Source organism: Protomyctophum bolini (assembly GCF_963924005.1).
Source record: "Protomyctophum bolini genome assembly, chromosome: 4".
In the NCBI taxonomy this organism is placed as follows: Eukaryota; Metazoa; Chordata; class Actinopteri; order Myctophiformes; family Myctophidae; genus Protomyctophum; species Protomyctophum bolini.
In genome coordinates, this window is record NC_137865.1 from 49,982,547 (window position 1) to 50,006,071 (window position 23,525).

The window sequence follows — 23,525 nt, forward strand, 5'->3', positions numbered from 1 at the left end:
TCGCAGCCTGTCGTGGTTCACTCCCGGAGGCAGCAGCCATGATGTTCTCAGCTACGGCTGAAGTGAGGTTTGGTGGAGGTTTGGTCACGTCTGCAGAGAGAATACACAAATTACACACCAATATTGTTACAGCTGGCTACACGGTACATCTCATCACCTGTTGATAATACAGTGATTTAATTCAGTTCAGGCTGAGCATAGTGAAGTGAGGTTGTATCGTGGTTGTATACAGCTGTTTTTCGCACGGCGGAGAAAACAGCACCTGGGAGATGACGTCAGTCCCATGACGTTAGTCCCAGAGGCTACCAGGACCGAGGCTACTCTGCCCTCTACACAGCTCTGTGTTAGGGAACCCTGTAGCGTGTGGAAGACCCATAGATCCATAGATCCATAGACCCCAAGGTAGCCGCAATGCAGTAATAAAAATAGCAATAGAGTTCAAAGGGTGCAGATGAAGAACAGCTGCACTAATTGGCGTCGTTAAGGCGTGCATGGCAACAGTTTGTGCTTCGTGTGATTTCACACCAGAAGATATAAGATGATGCACCGTGTTGAAAATGACTGTAGACGTCGAGAGAGAGAAGAGAGCGAGACAGACAGACAGTTTGACAGACAGTTTGACAGACAGACAGACAGACAGAGTGATGTTGTCTTGGACTGTTTCCAAAGCAGGAGGACCAAAGCGAGTCTTTCATGCTGCTGTAGCAGTGAGGAACAATCTGTATTCCTTTGGAGGCTACTGTGATGGATGGACCATCAACATCATGGAACAGATGGATGTCCATGTCTTCAACACAATGTCTTTATGCTGGAAGAAGTTACCTCCAGTGGAACCTGGAAGAGGAGACGGTAACCTTGAGGTCCCATCCCAGCGCTGGGGCCACACAGCTGTGTTGGTTGAAGATACAGTCTACATCTGGGGAGGCTATCCTTACTGCAATGTGCTTTATGCATTTGATGTCGACGCCCACAGATGGTTCCAACCCAGGGTTTCTGGGACTGTTCCAGAGGAGAGGCGCTACCACTCAGCCTGTGTGTTGGAGAAGGTCATGTTTATCCATGGAGGAGACACCAAGCTGACTGGATGCACTAATGACATGTACAAGTTGGACACCAGCACAATGGTCTGGACTTTAATTAACACCCGAGGAACTCCACCTGCTGCTTCATCACGTCACTCTGCCACCATCATTGGTACCAAGATGTTTGCATTCGGGGGCTGGAGGTGGTACCAGGGGGTCTACAACACCATCAGAGTGTTTGACACAGAGACAAACGCCTGGCTGGACACACCTTCTGCACAACTTCTACCAGAAGGACGCTGTTGTCATTCAGCATTTACCTACAATGGAGAGCTGTACATATTTGGTGGCTGGAACGGTAACCAGAACATCAATGATGTGTGGAAATTCAGTCCAGAGACCTTCTCCTGGAAGAAGGTTGAGCCCAAGGGGAAAGGACCATGTCCAATGCATAGTATGTGCTGTTGCATTGTGGGAGATTGTATCATCCTCTTTGGAGGAAGAAAAGGAGATGACACTACCTCTGATGAGCTGTTCATCTTAGACTTGAGTCCTTGTCTTAAGACGTTATGTAAGCTAGAAGTTATTCAGTACGCTCAGGACCAATCAGAACTCCCACACGACATCAGGTGGGAACTGGCAGCCATGACAACCAACGACAACAACAACAACAACCGAGACCACATTCCAGACGAAGGAACAGCAGAAAGATCAAGAAATGATGGATCAACATCTCATCCCACCTGATGGTGAGCCACCTCTCAGCATCACTTACTGAGATTCAAACCTCAGGAGACTCCTTCTCTCCAGACAGGCTCTCTAACCATTCAGCTAGGCATCAAACAATGACAATTGTTCCGTCACTTGGTCTTCTATTGTTGTTAGTTTTTTTCCTTCTCCTTCTGCCAAAAAATGGCAGTTTTAGCAAAACTTAAAAAAAGGGAAAAAAATGGATTATCGGCCTACAGAAAAAACAAAAATCTTAAAGACTATCTGGTACACAGCAAGCTAAAAGGAATCAACACACCAGCACGCCAGAGACCAGAATACTTCAAACCCAAACAAATAGTTAAAAATAGAACTACAAAATGCATGTTGGAGATTAAACAACAGATAACAGCCAGCACCAGCAACTGTGTTTATTTAAAAAAATGAAGTGGAAAAATACTTACATTGTAAGCCACATTTTAAGCCTTACAATATGTCGGAGAAACAGGTAAAACAATAGCTACAAGGCTGAGACAACACAAATACAATATTAACAATGCAAAAAAGACAACTACAAGGATTGTTCAACATTACATGGCACATGGCATTGAAGCTCTAAAAGTATACCTGGACTTCAACACAATCCCAACTGGACAGTAGGACAAAGACGTTGTAATGAAAAACAATGGATCAAGAACCTCAACACGGATTTTCCTGGAGGTTTAAATATGACTACTCTGCCCTCTAGTCCCAGAGGCTACCAGGACCGAGGCTACTCTGCCCTCTAGTCCCAGAGGCTGCCAGGACCGAGGCTACTCTGCCCTCTAGTCCCAGAGGCTACCAGGACCGAGGCTACTCTGCCCTCTAGTCCCAGAGGCTACCAGGACCGAGGCTACTCTGCCCTCTAGTCCCAGAGGCTACCAGGACCGAGGCTACTCTGCCCTGTAGTCCCAGAGGCTACCAGGACCGAGGCTACTCTGCCCTCTAGTCCCAGAGGCTACCAGGACCGAGGCTACTCTGCCCTGTAGTCCCAGAGGCTACCAGGACAGAGGCTACTCTGCCCTCTAGTCCCAGAGGCTACCAGGACCGAGGCTACTCTGCCCTCTAGTCCCAGAGGCTACCAGGACAGAGGCTACTCTGCCCTCTAGTCCCAGAGGCTACCAGGACAGAGGCTACTCTGCCCTCTAGTCCCAGAGGCCTAGATTTAAAAAAGGGGCCTTTACTCACACATAATTTATTTTAGGAAACAGTACTACATTCTTGTGAAAAAACAGTGGATACAACTGGATTGCAAATATACTATATTAATTTATTACAGCATTGATTTATGTCATGTTTGCTAGATGACATAATATTTCCGTTATGGTTGAGCCACCATACACTCTCTCCTGTACTCCAGGTGTGTATAATTGTACATACTGTACAGACATTAGCGCTGCAAAGCATGACCCGTACAGTAGACAGACATGAGCTCATTTCCTCCATGTGGTGATGGCCTACTGTACCAACATGATTCAATGCCACCTCCTAGCTCACACAGGGGACGTCAGTGCATGTGACGGGCCACCTGAACTCAAAGGCCGCACTCACACCTTTCCATCTAGCATACAACATTGATGCATGCTAGATGTATACAAAGGGTGTGATACATCTTGCCCCCAATGCATTTCCAATGGAAGTCACATGGTTTGACACAACATTTGTGTTGTACGGCTTCCGCCCCTCATACAACACAAATGTTGTGTCAAACCATGTGACTCCCATTGGAAATGCAGTGCGAGCTTGCATCAGCTATACATCTCATACAACAAGCATACATCAGTCTGTTGTAAAGGTGTGAGTGAGGCCGTAGGCCTGCCCCAGTATGTACCAACATGCTTCAATGCCACCTCCTAGCTCACACAGGGGACGTCAGTGCCACCTGAACTCATAGGCCTAGCCCATTATGTACCAACATGCTTCAAACGCCCTTTCCACACCTAAGCTCAAAACGCAAAGACAGCCGCGGACAGAAGAAGCAGCGCACAGCTTCTTCTTCTGGGTTTTTAAGACAGCTGGTGGTTGGAAATTAAGCTCCACCTCCGCGGACGACTGACGCCGGAGGAGGAGAGCGCTTCCGGGAATCTGGACGTTGCGCAAAGTCGTCTCGCTGGAAGTGGAGCTTCTTTTCCGTCCACCAGCCGTCTTCAAAAACCAGGAAAAAGAAGCTGCGCGCAGCCGAGAACGTGCGCGGCTCTTTAGATAGTGTGGCAACACCTTCTGTGTACCAACATGCTTCAGTGCCACCTCCTATAGCTCACCTTCTATGTACCAACATGCTTCAGTGCCACCTCCTATAGCTCACCTTCTATGTACCAACATGCTTCAGTGCCACCTCCTATAGCTCACCTTCTATGTACCAACATGCTTCAGTGCCACCTCCTATAGCTCACCTTCTATGTACCAACATGCTTCAGTGCCACCTCCTATAGCTCACCTTCTGTGTACCAACATGCTTCAGTGCCACCTCCTATAGCTCACCTTCTATGTACCAACATGCTTCAGTGCCACCTCCTATAGCTCACACATTATGTACCAACATGCTTCAGTGCCACCTCCTATAGCTCACCTTCTATGTACCAACATGCTTCAGTGCCACCTCCTATAGCTCACCTTCTATGTACCAACATGCTTCAGTGCCACCTCCTATAGCTCACACAGGGTGCACTGAGGAACAAGCGTCAGTACCGTCAGTGGTCAGTCTCCGAGTGTGTTTTGTCTGATCTGGATGCCTTTTGTTTTAATTACCTGCTGCTTTAACTGCTACCACTGCTTTTGCTGCTAACTGCTGCTAACGGGTTTGACTTATTTACGTCACTATACAACGTTCAGTTTAGTTTAGCTCATGTGTGTTCATGTTGTGAATGTGTGTGTGCAAATAAATGTAACAAAACTAGTGATTGAGTTGCCTCGGTGGTGTTGCTTGCTAGCCTGCAGTGTATTTGCAGAGTAGTTTAACATTGTCCCAGACAGATGATGGCCTCGACGGAGGGCTAAAATTATTAGATTATGATTGAGTCTAGTGATTTCCGTACACTGTGAATAATGTGGCTGATCTGGTAATGTGGCTTGAAAACTCTCCATGAGCTTTTGCCTCTCCTCCTAAAATGCAGGTGGTGTTGATCACACCGAAATGCATCACTACAAAAAATGCAAATGCTTCATGAAACGCCTTGAAAAGCAGAGAGGCAAATGATACAGTGTGTAGTTGTGTACAGACAGACAGGCATCCAGTTTGTATTCTGTCCTCCTGTGCTTTGGAGTATCAACACACAGCGGCTTGAACACAACAACTCACATGGTAAGTGTCCAGAGTCTCATTCTCTTCGCAGCCTGTCGTGGTTCACTCCCGAAAGCAGCCATGATGTTCTCAGCTACGGCTGAAGTGAGGTTTGGTGGAGGTTTGGTCAGAGTCTGCAGAGAGAATACGCAAATTACACACCAATATTGTTACAGCTGGCTACACGGTACATCTCATCACCTGTTGATAATACAGTGATTTAGTTCAGTTCAGGCTGAGAATAGTGAAGTGAGGTTGTATTGTGGTTGTATACAGCTGTTTTTCGCACGGCGGAGAAAACAGCACCTGGGAGATGACGTCAAAGGAGATCTACCGACAATGGAGCCCGCTGAACCGACTGCGTACTGGGGTCGGCTGCTTCAAATTGCCCATGAAGAAGACAGTGCAGCATGCGAGTGCAAGAAGCATGAGCAGACTGCCGACCTCATCCTCACCAAAATGCCAACCTGTGTAGAGTAGACCGCCACCTTTGGAGGCCGGCCTCTCTTTGATGTGGGACTGAACGACACTATGCTGCAGTGGTGATTTCCTCCACTTAATACCATGACAAACAATGTTCGTCCACTACCTTTTTTCACTGACGAAAACTAAATGTAAACTATATGAAAACTAAGCTATGACGACTAAAACTACAAGGCTAAATGTATTGACAATTTTGTCAAATAAAAACTACACTAAAATGTTAGGAAGGGACTAGTGGACAAGAGATCCAGTATAAGTCATTTTACACTTGGTTGCATGCTGGAAATAGCCGATCTACAAGGTCACCACAACACGTCGCACTGACCTTGTAGATCGGCTATTTTTAAAGTGTAAACACTTTTTTTTACAACATTAAAGTCTACATAAAGTCTACTTGTAGACCAGGCCCATTGCAAGTTGCTGTACTCTGTCGTCAACCCAGACATTCCAATTTACAGCCTGTCAAAATGGGCAGGGGTGAGGTGGGTTCTGGGAGTGAGGCCTGACCAGTTTGTTTTTGATAGAGCATTAAAAGGATAGAGACTGATCTGGCGGTGAAGCTCCGCCCCCTCCGCTATGCATGTCAGTGGAAGTTGCTCAGTGGCGTTTAGAAGCACCCGGGTGAGGACCGTCTTTTTGGGGCGCATTTCCGCATTTTGACCTCCACATTTTGGTGGTCCAATGCGGAAGTGCAACCGAGCGCTCAATGTTAAAGCCCTGCAGCTGCACGGGGGTTTCCTCGTCATGAATCCACGGGTGCGCCTGCAGTCCACTAGGGGGCCCTGCAGCGCTTCAAGGTTGGAGTGCCTCACTGGCCCCGTGGCCTATAGCCCATTATGTACCAACATGCTTCAATGCCACCTCCTATAGCTCACACAGTGCACGTGACGAGCCACCTGAACTCATACTCCATAATTAATAGGGTGTTTTCACAGCACAGCACATCGACCAAGAAAAACAACTCCACTGACCGAGTAAAGTAAACCACATGAAGGCTAACAGTAAAGTAAACCACATGAAGGCTAACAGTAAAGTAAACCACATGAAGGCTAACAGTAAAGTAAACCACATGAAGGCTAACAGTAAAGTAAACCACATGAAGGCTAACAGTAAAGTAAACCACATGAAGGCTAACAGTAAAGTAAACCACATGAAGGCTAACAGTAAAGTAAACCACATGAAGGCTAACAGTAAAGTAAACCACATGAAGGCTAACAGTAAAGTAAACCACATGAAGGCTAACAGTAAAGTAAACCACATGAAGGCTAACAGTAAAGTAAACCACATGAAGGCTAACAGTAGTGTTAGCTCTTCTCACAACACTGACGACACAGCAGTCGATTCTTTATAAACGGGCATTTATTGGGCTTTCTTCTCATCCCTCAGCTGTTCCATGCTGTGAGAACTATATGTCAAAACACCACAATACAACACAACAAAGATAACTTCATGCTTATGCTTTATTTGTTGTAGAATGGTTCCCAGGTCAGAATGGGTTATTGTGTTAGCTGCTTCAGAACATATCTTCTCTCATTCATGTCTCTGTGATGCTATCTCATCCAGACACCGTGCCAATTGATTGACTGGACGGTATTATACCGTAGTTTATTCTGGAGGAAGTACTGAAATCTATCCTCAAACACTGTTCACACATGACTTGTCATCACAACCCCTGAGTGAGTACAAGGCGCAAGTTACTCTGCCCTCTAGTGCCAGAGGCTACCAGGACCGAGGCTACTCTGCCCTCTAGTCCCAGAGGCTACCAGGACCGAGACTACTCTGCCCTCTAGTCCCAGAGGCTACCAGGACCGAGGCTACTCTGCCCTCTAGTCCCAGAGGCTACCAGGACCGAGGCTACTCTTCCCTCTAGTCCCAGAGGCTACCAGGACAGAGGCTACTCTGCCCTCTAGTCCCAGAGGCTACCAGGACCGAGGCTACTCTGCCCTGTAGTCCCAGAGGCTGCCAGGACCGAGGCTACTCTTCCCTCTAGTCCCAGAGGCTACCAGGACAGAGGCTACTCTGCCCTGTAGTCCCAGAGGCTGCCAGGACCGAGGCTACTCTTCCCTCTAGTCCCAGAGGCTACCAGGACCGAGGCTACTCTGCCCTGTAGTCCCAGAGGCTGCCAGGACCGAGGCTACTCTTCCCTCTATTCCCAGAGGCTACCAGGACCGAGGCTACTCTGCCCTCTAGTCCCAGAGGCTGCCAGGACCGAGGCTACTCTGCCCTCTAGTCCCAGAGGCTGCCAGGACCGAGGCTACTCTGCCCTCTAGTCCCAGAGGCTACCAGGACCGAGGCTACTCTGCCCTCTACACAGCTCAGTGTTAGGGAACCCTGTAGCGTGTGGAAGACCCATAGATCCATAGACGCCAAGGTAGCCGCAATTAAGTAATACATATAGCAATAGAGTTCAAAGGGTGCAGATGAAGAACAGCTGCACTAATTGGCGTCGTTAAGGCGTGCATGGCAACAGTTTGTGCCTCGTGTGATGTCACACCAGAAGATATAAGATGATGCACCGTGTTGAAAATGACTGTAGACGTCGAGAGAGAGAAGAGAGCGAGATAGACAGACAGACTGGCAAACAGACAGACAGACAGACAGACAGACAGACAGACAGACAGACAGACAGACAGACAGACAGACAGACAGACAGACAATCAGAGTGATGTTGTCTTGGACTGTTTCCAAAGCAGGAGGACCAAAGCGAGTCTTTCATGCTGCTGTAGCAGTGAGGAACAATCTGTATTCCTTTGGAGGCTACTGTGATGGATGGACCATCAACAACATGGAACAGATGGATGTCCATGTCTTCAACACAGTGTCTTTATGCTGGAAGAAGTTACCTACAGTGGAACCTGGAAGAGGAGACGGTCACCTTGAGGTTCCATCCAGGCACCGCGGCCACACAGCTGTGTTGGTTGAAGATACAGTCTACATCTGGGGAGGTGTTCCTTACTGCAATGTGCTTTATGCATTTGATGTTGACTCACACAGATGGTTCCAACCCGGGGTTTCTGGGACTGTTCCAGAGGAGAGGAGCTACCACTCAGCCTGTGTGTTGGAGAAGGTCATGTTTATCCATGGAGGATACACCAAGCTGACTGAATACACTAATGACATGTACAAGTTGGACACCAGCACAATGGTCTGGACTTTAATTAACACCAGAGGAACTCCACCTCCTGATTCTCACGGTCACTCTGCCACCATCATTGGTACCAAGATGTTTGTATTCGGGGACAGGAGGTACCAGGGGGTCTACAACACCATCAGAGTGTTTGACACAGAGACAAACGCCTGGCTGGACACACCTTCTGCACAACTTCTACCAGAAGGACGCTGTTGTCATTCAGCATTTACCTACAATGGAGAGCTGTACATATTTGGTGGCTGGAACGGTAACCAGAACATCAATGATGTGTGGAAATTCAGTCCAGAGACCTTCTCCTGGAAGAAGGTTGAGCCCAAGGGGAAAGGACCATGTCCAAAGTATGGTATGTGCTGTTGCATTGTGGGAGATCATATCGTCTTCTTTGGAGGAAGGAAAGTAGATGACACTATCTCTGATGAGCTGTTCATCTTAGACTTGAGTCCTTGTCTTAAGACATTATGCAAGCTACAAGTTATTCAGTACGCTCTGGACCAATCAGAACTCCCACACGACATCAGGTGGGAACTGGCAGCCATGACAACCAACGACAACAACAACAACAACCGAGACCACATTCCAGACGAAGGAACAGCAGAAAGATCAAGAAATGATGGATCAACATCTCATCCCACCTGATGGTGAGCCACCTCTCAGCATCACTTACTGAAATTCAAACCTCAGGAGACTCCTTCTCTCCAGACAAGCTCTCTAACCATTCAGCTAGGCATCAAACAATGACAATTGTTCCGTCACTTGGTCTTCTATTGTTGTTAGTTTTTTTCCTTCTCCTTCTGCCAAAAAATGGCAGTTTTAGCAAAACTTTAAAAAAAGGGGAAAAAAATGGATTATCGGCCTACAGAAAAAACTAAAATCTTAAAGACTATCTGGTACACAGCAAGCTAAAAGGAATCAACACACCAGCACGCCAGAGACCAGAATACTTCAAACCCAAACAAATAGTTAAAAATAGAACTACAAAACGCATGTTGGAGATTAAACAACAGATAACAGCCAGCACCAGCAACTGTGTTTATTTTAAAAAATGAAGTGAAAAATGTGGCTTACATTGTAAGCCACATTTTAAGCCTTACAATATGTCGGAGAAACAGGTAAAACAATAGCTACAAGGCTGAGACAACACAAATACAATATTAACAATGCAAAAAAGACAACTACCAGGATTGTTCAACATTACATGGCACATGGCATTGAAGCTCTAAAAGTATCTGGACTTCAACACAGTCCCAACTGGACAGTAGGACAAAGTAGTTGTAATGAAAAACAATGGATCAAGAACCTCAACACGGATTTTCCTGGAGGTTTAAATATGGCTACTCTTCCCTCTAGTCCCAGAGGCTACCAGGACCGAGGCTACTCTGCCCTCTAGTCCCAGAGGCTACCAGGACCGAGGCTACTCTGCCCTCTAGTCCCAGAGGCTACCAGGACCGAGGCTACTCTGCCCTCTAGTCCCAGAGGCTACCAGGACCGAGGCTACTCTGCCCTCTAGTCCCAGAGGCTTAGATTTAAAAATGGGGCCTTTACTCACACATAATTTATTTTAGGAAACAGTACTACATTCTTGCGAAAAAACAGTGGATACAACATTGCAAATATACTATATTAATTTATTACAGCATTGATTTATGTCATGTTTGCTAGATGACATAATCTTTCCGTTATGGTTGAGCCACCATACACTCTCTCCTGTACTCCAGGTGTGTATAATTGTACATACTGTACAGACATTAGCGCTGCAAAGCATGACCCCTACAGTAGACAGACATGAGCTCCTTTCCTCCATGTGGTGATGGCCTACTGTACCAACATGATTCAATGCCACCTCCTAGCTCACACAGGGGACGTCAGTGCATGTGACGGGCCACCTGAACTCAAAGGCCTCACTCACACCTTTCCATCTAGCATACAACATTGATGCATGCTAGATGTATACAAAGGGTGTGATACATCTTGCCCCCAATGCATTTCCAATGGAAGTCACATGGTTTGACACAACATTTGTGTTGTACGGCTTCCGCCCCTCATACAACACAAATGTTGTGTCAAACCATGTGACTCCCGTTGGAAATGCAGTGCGATTTGCATCAGCTATACATCTCATACAACAAGCATACATCAGTCTGTTGTAAAGGTGTGAGTGAGGCCGTAGGCCTGCCCCAGTATGTACCAACATGCTTCAGTGCCACCTCCTATAGCTCACACAGGGGACGTCAGTGCCACCTGAACTCATAGGCCTCGCCCATTATGTACCAACATGCTTCAAACGCCCTTTCCACACCTAAGCTCAAAACGCAAAGACAGCCGCGGACAGAAGAAGCTGCGCACAGCTTATTTTTCTGGGTTTTTAAGACAGCTGGTGGTTGGAAATTAAGCTCCACCTCCGCGGACGACTGACGCCGGAGGAGGAGAGCGCTTCCGGTGGCAGCACCTTCTGTGTACCAACATGCTTCAGTGCCACCTCCTATAGCTCACACAGGGGACGTCAGTGCCACCTGAACTCATAGGCCTGCCCCATTATGTACCAACATGCTTCAGTGCCACCTCCTATAGCTCACCTTCTATGTACCAACATGCTTCAGTGCCACCTCCTATAGCTCACACAGGGGACGTCAGTGCATGATGTGACGAGCCACCTGAACTCATACTCCATCATTAATAGGGTGTTTTCACAGCACAGCACATCGACCAAGAAAAACAACTCCACTGACCGAGTAAACCACATGAAGGCTCACAGTAGTGTAGCTCTTATCACAACATTGACGACACAGCGGTCGGTTCTTTATAAACGGGCCTTTATTTCAGGCATTCTTCTCATCCCTCAGCTGTGAGAACTATATGTCAAAACACCACAATACAACACAACAAAGATAACCAACCTGAAAAGGTGGCTAAAAACAACTCAAATTTGTAATCATGAGTAACTAACTATCAGCACTATTTAGTATTCATCACCGGTGTCATTTATCACTTCACTTTGCCGTTGTTCTGTCCCCTGTACCATGTCGATCTGTTCCTGTACTGTATTGTGTTTTTGTATGGACGTGGTGTTGGGTGCCTGCACATATGCACACATGGCATCAACGCATGGTGTTGTGTGCAGGCACACTACACTTTGTTCTTCTTTTTTATCATTCATTCATTTTTTAAGAGCCTGCCCAACAGGGACTACAGATGAAATTTAGCTTCGGCTAACTCTGGCCCATTTAACATTTATGTGAAAACTGACATGTTGATTAATGAGCTTTGTCCCTGTCAAATAAATAAATAAATAAATAAAATAAAAAACTCTCAAATATAATACCTCGTTGGCCGCTTGTTGTGTAAAGAGGAGGTTCTTGATTCCTGCGTCGCTTAAGAGTCTTTAGAATGTCTCTTTGACCATTTCTCCTTGACTTAAATGTTCTTTATAACTTTAGCAGTGAAAACACACACACTACACTGCTGCAAGTGTACTGCTTCCTTCATGCAAACCAGAGTCTGAATGAGTGAGACACAGTTTGTACCACCTGTGTGCAATGCCAGGCAATCATGCATCAATCAATCATACGGTCCAGTGTTGCTACTGACAGACAGGGAACTTGGTTCTGCCTCAGAAAGTTATCACCACATCATGTTTTACATTCTTAACCTCATATGAAATCAATTATACTAACCAAATATTTATTGTACACCATGACATTATTATGGATTATGCTTTATGAACTTATGACCATGAATGTGAGTATTTTAGCTATTTTAGTATTTTTAAAGTAAGCATTTTAATAACAGCACTTACAAGTATAGCATCACTATTCTGGAGCGAACATGAACGTGTAAATAGCCGATCTACAAGCTTGAGCTTGTAGATCGGCTATTTTTTTATAGGCTAAGTTACCTGGTGAAACCAGGAGGTTTAATGTTGTACTTAAATGAAGTAAAAGTATCAATGCAATGTACAAGTGAAAGTCCCTCAAAAATGTAGAAAAGTATTGGCATTAAAATGTACTCAAAGTACCAAAAGTAAAAGTCCTCATTGTGTAAAATATCCCATTTCAAATGTATACAAAATTAAAATAGCAGATCTACAATCTCACAATGCATCGCTACGCATTGTGAGCTTGTAGATTGTCTATTTTCAAACGGCCGAAATGTATATAGGGCTGAAGTGGGTAAAGCATTTCCTTTGTTATAATAACAATCAAAATAGTTTTAAAATAAATGTAGTTGAGTAAAAGTACAATATTATTTGCCTCTGAGATGTATAGTGGCCGTAGAAGTAAAATTGGTCCTGGCAATGGCAAATACTCAAAGTAGTACAAAAAAGGTCAAAATACAGTATACTTAAGTAAATACACTTTAGATACTGTACAGCACTGGTCTTCACCTTGTGTGTATTTTTATAGTAACAATCAAAATAGTTTTAAAATAAATGTAGTTGAGTAAAAGTACAATATTATTTGCCTCTGAGATGTATAGTGGCCGTAGAAGTAAAATTGGTCCTGGCAATGGCAAATACTCAAAGTAGTACAAAAAAGGTCAAAATACAGTATACTTAAGTAAATACACTTTAGATACTGTACAGCACTGGTCTTCACCTTGTGTGTATTTTTATAGAGCCAGATGTACGTCTCAGCGAGAGGGAGTATAATGTATCATTAAGTGTTTGCAGAATGTCGCTCTCGTAATGTTTGAAATCCATACATGACCTGAATCAGTTCAATGTGGTTTATTGTGTTAGCTGCTTCAGAACATATCTGCTCTCATCCATGTCTTTGTGATGCTATCTCATCCAGACGCCGTGCCAATTGATTGACTGGACGGTATTATACCGTAGTTTATTTTGGAGGAAGTACTGAAATCTTATCCTCAAACACTGTTCACACATGACTTGTCATCACAACCCCTGAGTGAGTATACTGTGGCGCAAGTTGAGAATATAACCCCCATAGAATATGCATTACAATTCTATTTTTAGTCAGTATTAACGTTATATAATAATATCTCCACATCACTGCTACTTTCCCGAGCAACTGTGAGTGTTACATGTAGAGACTTTACTTCATCTTATGGAATATTTAACAGCTTTTTCCCCGACTGTTTCGTTTGCATTTCGGAAGGCATGCAGCTGTAGTGGAAGTAGCCTACTATAGCACTTAACCCATTTTGACCTGGGAACGATTCTACAGATAAATCTTCTAAAAATCTTGACAGTTTTCTCGAAAAACCTCTGTTTCTATATTCAGTGGTTCTCAACCTTTTTTTACTGTCAAGGACCCCCAGAATTATCTGTATTTGGCCACAGACCCCCCCCCCATCTGAAAATATGTTGTTCCAGCCAGGGACCTCCCCCAGAAGCAAATAATTATTTGAGTTAAAAACGTTACAAATATATTATGTAATGTTAACGTTATGTAAATATATATTCAAAGATTTGCGGCACATTTTGACGATTAAAAAACAGACCTACGAGTTGTAGATCTGCTATTTTTCAATAGCTAAACTATGACATGATGCTATATAAAAACCAAGAGGGGTTCCCGGGCCACAATGGGTTAAAACAGGGAGACTTCAAAGACGTTGCCCCCCCAGGGAGGGGGGCTTCTCTTCAGTCGTGGCCTGCGCGCCGCTTGACACATGAAACATTTAATTGGCATACTGTATATCCCAAACGTACAGTACAGAATGTCCCAATTCTATTGTAAGGAAATGCTGTGCGGCTCCTGCATGTGAACAGTAGGGTTGTGTTGAGTGCAGAGCTCCCTGTTTCCAGGTGTGTTATTATGGGCATGGGTTCCCAAAGTGGGGTCCGGGGGACCCCTGGGGATACTTGAGGGAGTTCCAGGGGGGGGTCCCTATACTATAGCTCAATTAGAGATAGAAACCAAATGGACCCTTATGGGTCTGTAACTCAGAGAGTGTACACTCTCAGAGTTAAATGAACAGTTGTTTTACAATATAAATCGGGGTACCAGAGATAGAAATGCCATTAAATCGGGGGGTCCGTAGCATAATGCGTGTGAAACTGTGGGTCCATGAAATGAATGTTTTGGAATCACTGCTAGAGCCGTAAAAATCCTCCCTTATCGGCATGTGTTTTCAAATGGGGGGTCCGGTGGCCTAATACATGTTGATTTGGGGGTCCTTGACACGAAAGAGTTTGGGAACCACTGTGTTATGGCTTCCTGTTGCACCATGCAGCCGTACACAAACACAAACACATGAGCCTTTATACCGACCGTCTTGTGGGGACAAAACTACAGTATGTCTGCTTGTCATCAAAGAATGGATGTATCCTATTCTATCCACCTGTGTTCTGGTCTTGAACCAGGGATACAGAGCAGGGTAAAATGATTTGGTACGTTTATTTATTTATTTAATCCTCAGAAATGTCCATGTACAGTACTGTAAATGCGGATGGCATGAGCTATAGGAGACAAGAGAATGGCCTGCAACACTCCAGATTAATTCAAAGTCTCAAGGTGCATACTATCGTCATGAGATTAAAACAGCCATCCCTCTACCTCAGTGTTGTGTCAAGACAACAGGAAGTGATCGGTTTAAATTAATAGTGTATGATGCAATCAAGACCGAAGGAATACAGGTGTGTGCTGTGATGTCATCACCTTGAAAGATAACAACAAGGTCTCTAGATTCAGAATATCAAATAGGCCTACAGTATATGTACCAACCAGGAAACATATATGAATTCAAATGCCATGATATCAAATAGGCCTATATGTACCAACCAGGAAAGGACATATGAATTAAAATGTCACAAAGAGAAGAAAAAAAAAATCAACATTGACAAATTGAAATGGCAGGATTAATGTACAGTGAGTCCACTATATGAATCAAAGCCAGACATGAAAGGATCGTGTTGTGATTCACATTAACCAGCAGCGTCCAAAGAATATCACTGCTATCACATTCCAATGGATACAAGTCTGCTGTTGCTACAGTATGTCCACACTCCACACACCTTTACAGTATGTCTTTCTTGCCTCAGGTGCTACTGTATGTGTAAATGTGCAGATCATATTTTCATAGTTTCCCATTGATTGATCTCTCTTCCCCTTTGCCCCTCGATATCTTCTTCTTCCCTTATCTTATTTGTTTTTATTGAAATACCAAACGATGGAGCTTGCACACAATCAAATTGAAATCCACTGTTTTACACCTGGCTGTAAACCTGTGATGTGACAATAGTTGATTCGGATTCTAAACGAATCTATTTATTATTCTGAATACATTACTGTACATTTTTCTGCATTTATTCTCTCCTTCACTGCATTACTGTAGTGTATTGCACTCTGGCTAGACGCCACTCTTCATTTCATTGTCAAAGTATTTGCATACTATGTGCACTGACAATACATTGAATCTAATCTAAAATCTAATAAACCTGCTAATGTATAGGTGCTTGTAATGTAAGGTTTAACTTTCTCAGGCGATTCACATGGATATCTAGATGGATACCTTTGTTGATCCTGGGCGGTAATTTCAGTCATCATAAAATATACAAAGTTACTGTAACGTTAAAAACATTAAACACACTTGATACCTATAGCTGATATTTATGCAAGTGTTTAAAATATTAATTTGGAAAAGCCAATATATATATATATGTATAAGCTAGCTAGTCCATGAAGCTTAAAAACATCTGCTCGTTGAATTTTGTTTTTTTATTGAAGTATAGGCATAAATGCAATAAAATACATATACACGCATAAATCTAATTAAAAGGATAAATACTATAGAGCGTCGCAGTCCCTCCCCCTTTCAGAACGACGAGTGGCCCAGGAAATAAATCCCAATGCATTTTTCCCCATAGGCTTTTCTTGAAGTATTTATTTAAAGACGGTTACGCCGCGGACAAAGCCAACTCGGATCGTGACAAATCATGACAATGAACACAATGTTTTGGGGCCGAAAACAAAACAAATAGTGTTTTGTCTCCTGCCTTTATTTTCTTCTTTCTAATGATTTGATCGGCCCCCAAAATATTGTGTTCATTGTCATGATTTGTCACGATCCGAGTTGGCTTTGTCCGCGGCGTAAACAGTCTTTAAATAAATACTTTAAGGAATGCCTAGGAGGAAAATGAACGGCGATTTATTTTCCGGGTCTCTCGAGGGGGGGCGGGACTGCGACGCTCTATAAAGCCCAAAGGTTAATTTCCTCAAGTCTTCTGCCCCCCCCCCCCCCCCCCCACCGCCGTTCCTCATAAATGATACGCCGTGACATTTCAGAACACGTCTTCCACACAACAGGACACCAACCTGGGACTTTAGCATCTCGAGTCGGGCCCCATTAATCTATATAGCTAATTGAATAAAGATGAAGAAAACGCCGTGATGCGAAAGGGCAGGAGGAGAGTGTCTGGAGTGTGATTTAACCCATTCTGGGCGGGGACCCCCTTTTGGTGTTAGCATCATGCTATGCTTTAGCTATTGAAAAATAGCAGATCTACAAGCTCGAAGAACGACTGACATTTCTTTTTAATCTGATCTCAGGTCAGAATGGGTAAATCAGACCAGTGTGCGTGTCCAGTGGAAACCTCGTATGAATCTGATCTCAGGTCAGAATGGGTTAATGACCCGAGTGATTTATGGCTGAGGGGATAACAACCCCCGCTTAGCGCTGCGTGGGTGGGCATGTCAGAGGACAGCTCACAAAAATGCCCTTTTCCAACGACGTTCTCCCTCTCCTAGCGATGCGGGGCGGACGACAGACACCCCGCCGCACGGGAGCGTCATAAATTTCAAGCAAGCAAGCGAGCGAGGGAGGGAGGTAGGGAGAGTGGGAGGAAGGGATGGAGGTAGGGAGGGAGGGAGGGAGGGAGGTAGGGAGAGAGGGAGGGATGGAGGAAGGGATGGAGGGAGGGAGAGAGAGAGGGAGGAAGGGATGGAGGTAGGGAGGGAGGGAGGGAGGGAGGGAGGGAGGGAGGGAGGGAGGGAGGGAGGTAGGGAGAGAGGGAGGGATGGAGGAAGGGATGGAGGGAGGGAGAGAGAGAGGGAGGAAGGGATGGAGGAAGGGAGGGAGGGAGGGAGAGAGGGAGGAAGGGAGGGAGGGAGGGAGAGAGGGAGGAAGGGAGGGAGGGAGGGAGGGAGAGAGGGAGGAAGGGAGGGAGAGAGGGAGGAAGGGAGGGAGGGAGGGAGGGATGGAGGGAGGGAGAGAGAGAGGGAGGAAGGGATGGAGGTAGGGAGGGAGGGAGGGAGGGAGGGAGGGAGGGAGGTAGGGAGAGAGGGAGGGATGGAGGAAGGGATGGAGGGAGGGAGAGAGAGAGGGAGGAAGGGATGGAGGAAGGGAGGGAGGGAGGGAGGGAGAGAGGGAGGAAGGGAGGGAGGGAGGGAGGGAGGGAGGGAGGGAGAGAGGGAGGAAGGGAGGGAGGGAGGGAGGGAGGGAGAGAGGGAGGAAGGGAGGGAGGGAGGGAGGGAGGGAGGGAGGGAGGGAGAGAGGGAGGAAGGGAGGGAGAGAGGGAGGAAGGGAGGGAGGGAGGGAGGGAGGGAGGGAGGGAGAGAGGGAGGAAGGGAGGGAGGGAGGGAGGGAGGGAGGGAGGGAGGGAGGGAGGGAGAGAGGGAGGAAGGGAGGGAGGGAGGGAGAGAGAGAGGGAGGAAGGGATGGAGGAAGGGAGGGAGGGAGGAAGGGATGGAGGGAGGGAGAGAGACGCTGCCGCATCGGCCAGGAAACCCTCTGCTGAGTGAACATGCACGCGAGGGCGACGGCTGGTCTTGTTTGAGGATCGAGGCTTTTAACGACCAAAACTGTGTGTGTGACGCGTAGCAGAGCTTCCCTCTGGCTTATAGAGTACAACAGAACGAGGAGAGACAGACAGACAGAAACGGAACAAGGCGGAGAGAGGTTAGGGAATAGGAACGGAGGACCCTGGGTCACCAGGTCAGAACATCTGGGTCTGGGTCACCAGGTCAGAACATCTGGGTCTGTTCCTGCTGAACCCAACGTTAAATGTGACAAATCGAAGGCCTGCAATCTTGGTTGGAATATAAGGGCAGTGTGCTATTTGAAGGCCCATGAAGTGGAAACAGAGCTACACTTCCTAACCATCTGTCCATTGTACCAAGACATCAGAGACAAATACTGTACTTCCCACAGATTACAACCACACACGGAGATTTTGAAAACATGACCAATGACAAAAAACTCCCATATCTGCTGGGCGAAGTACAACAATGTGCAAACACAGCAGCAAGATTTGTGAGTTGCTGTGATAGGAGAAGGATATCAAATGGAACACAACCACCCTAAAGACTAATCATCGTGTATATTCCTGCACTATACCTGCATCAAGTGATCTTGGTACATAGAATTTGATCTATTGAAGATTCTGACCTTCAAATGTACATCATTTTTGTTTTGATTGTATTGCTGTATTGTTGTATTGTTCTTTCTGCTTTGGCAATGTAAACGTATGTTTTCTCATGCCAATAAAGCCCTTTGAATTGAATTGAATTGAGCAGCGTTTTGCTTCTACGGGCCGTCGGCATGGAACAAGCTCCCACTGTACCTTCGTCAGGCAGCCTCTGTAGACATTTTTAAAGCTCAGCTCAAGACCCACTTCTACAACATTGCTTTTAATTGATCTTTTATTTTTTATTTTTGTTATTCATGTCCTCACTGTATTGCATTACTGCTTGTTTTTAATGTTGTTGCCTTGCTTTTCTTTTATGCTCCATTTTTCTGTAAAGCACTTTGAGCTGCATTTCATGTCATGAAAGGTGCTATACAAATAAAGTTTTATTATTATTATTATTATTATTATTAACAGCACAATTTGTGTTGAGTGTCCTATGACTGGCTGTATTATGCATTATGTATTATGCCGTTTATGCCTTTTTGATAAACGAACATAACTCAGACTGAATCAATAAGGTAGGACGTAGATTAGGGATAAATTGTTAAACCCAAGAGTATATCTGTACTGTAGACATGCACATTTCCAATGATTAATCTGACTGTAATACTATGGACAGTATGGAGAAGTATTGCACCCCTCTCTCTCTCTCTCTCTCTCTCTCTCTCTCTCTCTCCTCTGAGGAAAGCAATGATATTCCAGATCCAGCAGCGTGATTACATTGCGTGATAAAACGACCCCAGGGGTCCGTCGCAGAGGGTAAATCAATTGTGCAGCTGAGGCATACACACAGCGCTGACACAGAATTCCATGTTTGGGCAGACAGACACACACACACACACACACACACACACACACACACACACCGTGACAAACACTTTAGAAGGGAGGTACAGGAAAGGGTTAATGGTTAACCCATTCTGACCTGAGATCAGATTCTAAAAATGTCTTCTACGTCAGTCGTTGTTCGATTTTTCAAAAATATCAGACCTACAAGCTCGTAGCGCGCCGCTCGGTGGTGCGCTACGAGCTTGTGCACACACACACACACACACACACACACACACACACACACACACACACACACACACACACACACACACACACACACACACACACACACACACACACACACACACACACACACACACACACACACAGTTAGGGAACGCTGTAGCAATTTACAATTTTGGCATTTAGCAGACTTAATCCAGAGTGATTTACATTAAGCAAGAACAAAAAAGCATGGGAATGCATCACATAAAAAGCATTTATCATGAAACATGCGTAAGCTAAGAACGTAACAGTGGAATATCTATATAATGAAACTATATTATAAACTATACATATATACTATACTATGCTATATGTGTGGAAGACCCATAGATCCATAGACCCATAGATCCATGGATCCATAGACCCCAAGGTAGAGGTAGCCGCAATTAAGTAATAAATATAGCAATAGAGTTCAAAGGGAGCAGATGAAGAACAGCTGCACTAATTGGCGTCGTTAAGGCGTCCATGGCAACAGTTTGTGTTTCATGTGATTTCACACCAGAAGATATAAGATGATGCACCGTGTTGAAAATGACTGTAGACGTCGAGAGAGAGATAGACAGACAGACAGACAGACAGACAGAGTGATGTTATCTTGGACCGTTTCCAAAGCAGGAGGACCAAAGCGATACTTTCATGCTGCTGTAGCAGTGAGGAACAAACTGTATTCCTTTGGAGGCTGTGATGGATGGACCATCAACAACATGGGACAGATGGATGTCCATGTCTTCAACACAGTGTCTTTATGCTGGAAGAAGTTACCTCCAGTGGAACCAGGAAGAGGAGACGGTCACCTTGAGGTTCCATCTGAGCGCTACGGCCACACAGCTGTGTTGGTTGAAGATACAGTCTACATCTGGGGAGGCTATCCTTACTGCAATGTGCTTTATGCATTTGATGTTGACTCACACAGATGGTTCCAACCCAGGGTTTCTGGGACTGTTCCAGAGGAGAGGTGCTACCACTCAGCCTGTGTGTTGGAGAAGGTCTTGTTTATCTATGGAGGACGGACCAAGCTGACTGGAAGCACTAATGACATGTACAAGTTGGACACCAGCACAATGGTCTGGACTTTAATTAACACCAGAGGAACTCCACCTCCTGATTCACAATGTCACTCTGCCACCATCGTCAGGACAAAGATGTTTGTATTCGGGGGCCGGAGGGGGTTTCAGGGGTTCAACAACACAGAACACACACAAATCAGAGTGTTTGACACAGAGACAAACGCCTGGCTGGACACACCTTCTGCACAACTTCTACCAGAAGGACGCAGTGGTCAATCAGCATTTACCTACAATGGAGAGCTGTACATATTTGGTGGCTGGAACGGTAACGAGTACTTCAATGATGATTTAATGATGAAATTCAGTCCAGAGACCTTCTCCTGGAAGAAGGTTGAGCCCAAGGGGAAAGGACCATGTCCAATGCGTGGTATGTGCTGTTGCATTGTGGGAGATCGTATCATCCTCTTTGGAGGATACAAAGGAGGTGACACTACCTCTGATGAGCTGTTCATCTTAGACTTGAGTCCTTGTCTTAAGACTTTATGCAAGCTAGAAGTTATTCAGTACGCTCTGGACCAATCAGAACTCACACACAACATCAGGTGGGAACTGGCAGCCATGGCAACCAACAGACGACAACAACAACAACAACCGAGACCACATTCCAGACGAAGGAACAGCAGAAAGATCAAGAAATGATGGATCAACATCTCATCCCACCTGATGGTGAGCCACCTATCAGCATCTCTTACTGAGATTCAAACCTCAGGAGACTCCTTCTCTCCAGACAGGCTCTCTAACCATTCAGCTAGGCATCAAACAATGACAATTGTTCCGTCCAACACAATGCGGTGGAAACACAAACCTGTGTCTGTATGTTCCAAACTGAACACGTGGAACTCTCTTTATTGTATATTTATTTCTATGATCTTTTTTTATTTAAAGGACCAAGGAGTCCTTTATTGTTATTGTTAGTTTTTTTTTCCCCTTCTCCTTCTGTCAAAAAAATAATAATCGCGTAACTCGGCCTCCTGATCCAGAAGAACACAGTTTTCCGGCCCACTGCTACAGAGCTGACAATGAGGTTATATCTTCCCTTCTTCTCTGGAGTCCTGCCTCAAAGCAGACCAGAGGTAGAAAACTGTCGTTCCCTCCGATGTCATCGCTGGTAGGGACACATGCATCAGTAAGCAGGAACTGGGGATGGTAATGAAGGACCGAGAAGTCTGGCTTGGCGTTGTGAAATCCATGATCTCGACCGCGGTCGAAAAATGATGATGATGATGGTGATATGAATATCCTGTCCTCCCATTTCTTCAGTTTCAGAGGCTCAGCATCATTAGACCGGTCCCTTCTGTCAGCAGTCGATTGAATTCTCTTTGAGCGGCCTGCTCTCTCCTCGCCTCATAAAGTAGGGAAGGAATTACCGGTAGTTTGTATGCGTGCCAAAGATGCGGCAGAACCTTCTCTTCTCTGCAGACTCTTTCCAGACCCATGGATGGATCAAAGTGTTCTGGGATGCTATAGTGTGCTGCGGCCCAGACAGGTGAAGCATACATTCCCCACAGCTTGGTGGGAATCACTGTTAACCCTCTAACACCCGCATTAATTTCTACTTGCAAAAAAATTATTTCAACCTTACTACTACTTTGTACTACTAGGACTGACACAAAAAAATATGTTAAAAAAAATAAAAAAAATAAAGTTTGATGAAAATTTTATAATAATTATATAATAATTATATAATAATATAATAAATTAATAATTTACATTTGGGGGATATCTTTCACAATAATGAATAAAACATGTTCTAGACATTCTAATGATCACAAAAATACATATATTACAATTATTTTACCTACTTTTATTAGGGTAAAGGTCAAAAGTCTTAGGTTAAAAAATTTCAAAGACATTTTTTATTTGTGTGAATTTCAGCCTCTGTGGGGGTTGTTTATATGCAAATATCATGACCAATGGCATTGAAATGGCTTTGCAATGAACATCACTGATGACGTTTAGGTGAAAAAAGAACAGAAAAAAATAATAATAATTTAGTAATTAATTAAATTAAATTTGTTGCTAAAAAGCAACTCTGGGTGCTAGAGGGTTAATGGGACTAAACCAGGGTTACTCAACTTCAGACTCCAAAAGTCCAAGCATCACCGCAAGCTAAAATGTCAGTATTATTTTGAAAACGACTAGGTCTATATTCTATAACAATTAAGGAAACAGAGTAAAAAGCCACATTTCCATCTACAGTATATAAGGCCAAACCTCAATGAACAAAAACATTGTGATTGATGCTGCATTTACAAAATTAGTCTTCATTCAGAGAAGAGAACATTTTATAATGAACAGATTATCGCAGGTGAATGAATAAATTATGTTTTAATACTCAGCTGACATCCTC

General features: G+C 44.8%; 1 protein-coding gene across 1 annotated transcript; it reads left to right on the forward strand.

The window, feature by feature from the left end:
* Positions 1–644: 644 nt before the first annotated feature.
* On the forward strand, positions 645–1,769 carry LOC308314658 (kelch domain-containing protein 3-like; the record flags this gene model as incomplete). The annotated part of the gene is made up of 1 exon (XM_080762290.1): positions 645–1,769. The coding sequence occupies one exon, from the start codon at positions 645–647 to the stop codon at positions 1,767–1,769; it is 1,125 nt and encodes a 374-aa protein (XP_080618416.1).
* Between the last annotated feature and the right edge of the window lie 21,756 nt (positions 1,770–23,525).